The 6,797-nt window shown below is 34.6% G+C and overlaps 2 protein-coding genes across 2 annotated transcripts in view; one reads left to right on the top strand and one right to left on the bottom strand.

Moving 5' to 3' along the window:
• LOC109060792 (nectin-4-like) overlaps nt 1-317 on the top strand; it is a 24,710-nt gene extending 24,393 nt beyond the window's left edge. The window contains exon 11 of the mRNA XM_042713630.1: nt 1-317. This exon is cut by the window's left edge and continues 575 nt beyond it. The gene's annotated coding sequence lies outside the window, so the exon portion shown is untranslated.
• A 2,323-nt stretch (nt 318-2,640) lies between these two features.
• LOC109060793 (zinc finger protein 225) lies at nt 2,641-5,159 on the bottom strand. Its single transcript, XM_042713620.1, has 2 exons — nt 4,845-5,159; nt 2,641-3,819 (listed from the first exon to the last, which is right to left on the bottom strand). Exons 1-2 carry the CDS (start codon nt 4,954-4,956, stop codon nt 3,209-3,211), a joined length of 723 nt encoding a protein of 240 aa, XP_042569554.1. The 5' UTR covers nt 4,957-5,159; the 3' UTR covers nt 2,641-3,208.
• Between the last annotated feature and the right edge of the window lie 1,638 nt (nt 5,160-6,797).

Raw genomic sequence — 6,797 nt, 5'->3', positions numbered from 1 at the left:
AGAAGATTTGAGGAAACACTTTACAAAAAGATTTCCTTTAGTTCATGCTTTAGCTAATATGAGCTAACAATGAATATATATAATTTTATTTTTTTCTCTTACAGCATTTATAAATCTTTATTAATAAGAAATATGGTTGCTTATTGTTAAACTAAATCCATGAAAATTAAAAAAATAAATAAAAATAAATATTTTATTTCAGCTAGTTACAAAGGCAGAATTTATTACAACTATATAGATATTTAAAAAAACAAAATGATAAAACACTAAAGCCATAAAATATAAATTACTTGAAATAAACATATGCTGCAATAAAATATAAAAAAAACTTATACCAATGCAACATTTTCTTTTTTTAATTTAAAGTACTACAATAACTGATATAAAAACTTGTATAAATATATTTTTACAAAATTAATAAAAATGATAAAAACATCAAAATTGCTAATACTTTAAATAAAATGAAAACAAAATATGACAATAAAATCTAATTTCAAATAACTCATGTAAAGCAATAAACCACTTGATTAAAAAAAAAAAAAGCAATAGTATGTTTTGAAATTAATCTCGTATTGTGTTGTAAAGTATTGTTCATTGTTAGTTATTAATGTAAACAAATGTTTGATCTGCTTTCATTATATAGACAAGATTATATAAACCTTCCCCAGATTTTCTCCTTTTTTTGTGTTTTTAATGGCTGGACGAAACTCATACGGGTTTGGAACGACATGAAGGTTGAGTAAATGAGTGATTTTTAGTATTTTAAGTTTGGACTGTTGCTTTAAGCAGACGATCAGCACACAAACTCTGGTCTGTAAGCAGATGTGATGTGAACTGAGGAATGACTTCTCCGTCACTGGATCTCAGGAGAGGATTCGGTCCAGGACGATGGACTCCAACACTGACGTATAGAAACGTGTTTCTACTGAGCCAAGTCTTGCTGATCATAATTTGTTCCTGGTTTAGACACGGTCTACCTCTGCAGAACTCACAGTGCCAGCATAACAAAAACTCTGACGATCAAAAGTGTCATTATGATGGTACTTTTATGATACTTTCTCGTATTATTTTGTATAATCAATATGACAAGCACATATCAGACTTTAACGTTTGTTTGAATTGGCACCTTTTAAAACGACCATAAACTGATTTATTCCATATTAATCTGTCATTATACTAAATATTTGTCCTCAGAGATATATAAATATATATAAAATTTACACAATCAGTCAAGAGTTTGAAATTTAGATTTTTTTAATGTTTTTAAAGAATCCTCTTTTCACCAGGGCTGCATTTATTTGATTAAAAATACAGTAAAAATAGTTTAATATTATTCAAATTTTTTACAAATATTTTCTGTGTGAATATGTGTTAAAGTGTAATTTATTTCTGTGATGTGCAGCTGTATTTTCAGCATCATTACTCCAGTCTTCAGTGTCACATGATCTTCAGAAATCATTCTAATATGATGATTTGCTGCTTGAGAAAGATTTCTGATTATTATCAATGTTGAAAACTGTTAATTTAAACAAATATTTTTGTGAAAATGGTGATGGATTTTATTTTTCAGGATTCACAGATGAATAAAAAGTTCAAAAGAACAGCATTTATTTGCATTTATTTATTTTTGATCAATTTTAATGCATCCTTAATGAATAAAAGTATAATTTTTTTCAACATTTCTTTTGAACAGTAGGGGTTTCTACAAAAATATTGTGCAGCACAACCTGCGCATCACAGAAATAAATTACACTTTAATTCTTGAGCAGTAAATCATCATATTAGAATGATTTCTGAAGGTCATGTGACACTGAAGACTGGAGTAATGATGCTGAAAATACAGAAAACAACCACATAAATAAATAATAATTTAACAGATATTAACAAAGAAAACAACCAAATAAACTCATAATAATAATCAAAAAATACACTTCAAAAACAAAAAAAAAAACCCAGATATTTATATAATAACACAAAAAAAACATTTTTTAAAAATCCTATTATTCCAAACTTTTGACCGATAGAGTATATGGTATAAAAAGGTTTATATATAAATGCTTTGTAAAATATTTCTATTCCATATTTCCACCAGTCACTGAGGTTATTGTTGCTACTGTAAAGACATATATATATATATATATATATATATATAATATATATATATATATATATATATATATATATATATAGGGTTAACCAGATTAACAGGTTACCACTGAACACAATCTGTTTGTTTAGTGACGTTATTTACTTTACAATACTCCAACACTTTTTTTGTTACTGTAAATTTTTGTTACTGCTCTTGAGTTGTTGGTGACTAGTAAGTGTTCTTTACTCAACTAACTAGTGTTCACGTCCAGACCTGAACTAGATAAATGTGTTTATTCAAAGAAAGGAAGATGATTGATCTGTGAATAGAGTTAATAAATGTTAATGTGAATGAAAACACAGAAACAGTCGATGAAAGGCTCTTCAGTGGCGTGTTCGTATGTTTTCACTCAGAATCTGCCGATTACGATAGTTTGAGTCTATTTCTTAACAAAAAAAATAAATGCTGTAAACTAGAGGTTAAAGTGAACCAACACCATTACATTCAATCCTGTTCATTTTCAGATATAATAATCACACTCAAAACGTTGGTTACTCAAGCAAACTCAGATTTATTCAAACATACACATATAATGAACCGTGATTAAGCTCCTTCTAGTGTTTTATAGCTAACTAATGAATGTGAACAGTGAATATCTTTCTTGAGGTAAATGCAATGTGAAGTTAATCCATCTTTCAGCTGAAACTCTGATCGAGCGATTATATGAGACGTGATACTGTATTTTTCATGTTTATTTTGTGCTATAACTTGTAATAAAGCAGAAGAGACCTGCGCTCTGATCTGTCACGCCACATTAAATGTTTGAATTTTGTGATAAAATGCACAGGATTTAAAAGCTGAGACTTTCTAATCAGAAGTAACAAAGCACACATCTCTTCGTGATCATCAGAGGCGTGTTACGAATAATGTTTTGTGAAGGGAAAATCTGGCAACCTGTTTTAAATAAATAGAACCCGGTTATTATTGCTTTAATCTGGACACAAGAAACATATTCATCATGCAAGCGGCTGTCTGACACGATGACAGATCGATGGAAATAATCGACCCTGATCATCTGCTGCTTCTAAACACTGTCAGTATATCAGTGCGTCCTGGTTTTCACGTGTGCGTGCGCGTCTTGCGGTGGATCTTCTGGTGCGTGCGCAGGTTGCTCTGCTGGGAGAAGTGTTTTCCGCAGGTTGTGCAGCGGTAGGGTTTCTCTCCGGTGTGAATGCGCTGGTGCATCTGCAGGTGACTGAAGCGATCGAAACTCTTCCCGCAGAACGAACAGATGAACCACTTCTCATGCACCGTTTCTCTCCGGTGCTCCGCTGCTTCTCTCGCGGCGAACGCGCGTCTGTCTGCGCAGCTGCGGCTCAGATCCTCCTCTGGAAGCGTTCGGATGAAATCTGGCTCTGTTCTGTCGGTGCATGAGTTCTGGTTTACGGATTCAAAGCTGAGGTTGTTTAAGGTTTGTCCAGCTGTGACGGACGAGCCGCTTTCTGCAGAAGCGAATGCGCATGCGTCTGCAGGCATCTGCGGATCGATGATTTCAGACGGAAAGCTCTGCTTCATCTCCACCTCCAGCAGTCCACCGAAGTCTTCCTCGCTTTGAGGAGCGCAGATGATCCGTGCGTGTGTTTCTCCACAGGAGTGATGCTCTGGATCAGAGTTCGTCTGGTTGGAGTCTAGATTCGTGTCGTGATGAAGATGAGAAGCAGATTTCTGAACTGCAGATAAACCAGAAATCACACTGAAATCATTTACTACATAGAAATTTATTTAAATTTATTTAAATGTTAATTTTTGATTTATATTTAATTCGTATTAATTTTATCTTTTAATTCTAAATATATAATTATAAACAATGTACAAATATGTAATAATAATGCAGTATATTTCAGCATATTTTCAGCAGCATTTCAAAAATGTATTATAATAATTCACCAAAACATGGTTGTTTTTCCATTTACGATTCTTTGTTTTTATACAGCATGTATGTGCACAGATAAAATAAAGAAATCGCAAAATGATATTTAAGGATAATTTTAATTTAATTTAGTTGTGGAGTCATTTGCAATATTTGACACTGTCTGTTCAAGCATAAACATATATTATCATATGTGCATGTATTACAGCAGTGGGTGTGTAGCTGACAGATGTGGCTTTATTGTATTCAAATTTTGGCTTTTCAATACAAACAGTGTCTGAGAAACTGAAGGAAATCCTCCCCTAGAAGAAATCTTTTTTTTTTTTTTTTGTATTGAGATATTGTTTGATTGTTTTATTGATTCAAATTAGGAGTTTGACTTAAAAGTATGAAGTATGCAGTATGTAGTATGAAGTATGCAGTATACAGTATGTAGAATGTAGTATGCAGTATGAAGTATGCAGTATGAAGTATGTAGTATGAAGTATGCAGTATGTAATATTCAGTATGCAATATGTAGAATGTAGTATGTAGTCTGCAGTTTTCAGTATGCAGTATGCAGTATGTAAAATGTAGTATGCAGTATGTAGTCTGCAGTATGTAGAATGCAGTATGTAGAATGTAGTATGTAGTCTGCAGTATTCAGTATGCAGTATGTAGAATGCAGTATGTAGTCTGCACTATTCAGTATGCAGTATGTAGAATGCAGTATGTAGTCTGCACTATTCAGTATGCAGTATTCAGTATGTAAAATGCAGTATGTAGAATGTAGTATGTAGTATTCAGTATATAGTATGTAGTATGTCTGTAGTCTGCAGTCTGTACCCGTGCCGCTGACAGCGGTGACGCGCTGTAAGCCGCTCTCGAGCGCCGCGACTCTGCTCCTCATCGCATCGATCTGCGCGTCTCTCTGGCGGATCTGCAGTCGCATCAGCATCAGCGCGTCCTCGTGCAGCTGCAGGATCTGACACTGCGGCCTCCAGCACGCGCTTCAGTCTGCTCTCAAACACGGCGCTGCTGCTCGACATCTTCCCTTCCGGACGCGTCCAGACCATCGCGCTCTCGCTGTACCGTCAGAAGACACTTCCGGCTTCAGCAGCAGCGACCGTAAACACCGCAAGAGAAGAGCGGCAGCAAAAGAGTGCATTACAATATTAACACAAAATGTAGTGCTCTTCAAAATCTCAAAAGAAAAAAAATGGTAGCTTAATTATTTTCCTTTCTATATATAATTATTATAAATTATTTCATTATAATGAATTAGGTACATGATATGTTCTACAAGTGGCAAAAATCATATAAAAAAATTAATTCCAAAATAAGAAAATTATATATATAATTAAAATTATAAATTATAAAAATTATAAAATTATATTTCAGTGTTATAATTATATTTAATTTGTTTTAATATTTGACATGTTTAAGGTACAATATATGTTCTAGAAGTGACAAATACAGTAAAACAATTCAAAAATAAGATTGGAAAAAAAGTATTTAAAAAAATATACATATACATATTTCAGTTGTTTATTTATTTTTAATATTTAATGTTGAAGGTCAATATTAATTCAAAAATAAAAGTTATTTTAAAATGTTATTTTAATTTTGTTTTAATGTTTCATTTACATTTATTTTATAATATATTTAATTCAATTATTTATAATACTTTTATAATAATTTATACATTTGTAGTGTTTATAATAAATTAGTTCTATTTTATTTATTTAAAAATTTGAAATGTTGAAGGTCAAATACATGGAATTATGTTCAATATTAATCAAAAAAATAAAAATGGAAGGGAAAAAAGTTTTCATTTTAGAAAGTTATTTAAACATGTCAGTTATTTTCATATTAAGTGATTAAATGTAAAAAAAAATTAACTGAGTCCAATTTACTAGATAATACCAAACTGTAACAGCTGTTTTATTCAATCATGCAGACAAATCATAAATTAACAAATTGCACAGAAAACACCTAAATCGATACAATCTGAAATCAAAATATGAAAATACAATAAAAGTGCATCTAAAAATTGCAACATGTTAACACAACAAAGAGAGGTTCCTGTGTGTTACAGTGAATGAGCAGATGTGTCTGCGGTCAGCTGTGATCCCACGCGCTCGAGTGCGTCCTCTGATGAGACTTCAGACTGGAGCGCTGCGTGAAGCATTTCCCGCACTGACCGCACTGGTACGGCTTCTCTCCGCTGTGCACCACGGCGTGCCGGATCAGATTGCAGTGTTTGGTGAAGCTGCGGCCGCACTGCGCGCAGGCGAAGGGCTTCTCGCCCGTGTGACTGCGCAGATGCTCCTTCAGCTGACCGAACCGACTGAAGCTCTTCTCGCAGTACGAGCAGCTGAAGCGCTTCTCCACGTCTGCACTCGAGCGCCAGTGAGTCCGGAGCCCGAACACCGGACCCGAGTCCACCTCGGCACTCGTCACTCCATCATTTGCACTGATCTGTTCAGGCTCGTAACGCTCCGTGTGTGTCTCCACGGGACGCACACACACGCTTCTGGACGGTTCTGTGTTTTGTGTCGTTGGAAACGTCCGTTCTGTGTTTGTTTCAGGCACCGTCGTCCACAGCTGAGCAAACCTCAGGTGAAACTCTCGGCTCCCTCTCTCGGCTCCTCATCGTCCTTCTCCGCTTTAACCTGGAGTCCCCGTCCGCTCAGACGCTCCGTGGCCGTCTCCGAACGTGTGCAGTGTGTGTTTGGGATCTCTGAAGCTCCTAACAGGTTCTCCGTGTTCTCCTGAGCTCGGATCTGCTGGATGTGC

This window comes from Cyprinus carpio, chromosome A2 (genome assembly GCF_018340385.1).
Source record: "Cyprinus carpio isolate SPL01 chromosome A2, ASM1834038v1, whole genome shotgun sequence".
Lineage (NCBI taxonomy): Eukaryota > Metazoa > Chordata > Actinopteri > Cypriniformes > Cyprinidae > Cyprinus > Cyprinus carpio.
Note: the sequence above shows the minus strand (reverse complement) of the source record. Positions and strands in the feature narration are given on the sequence as shown.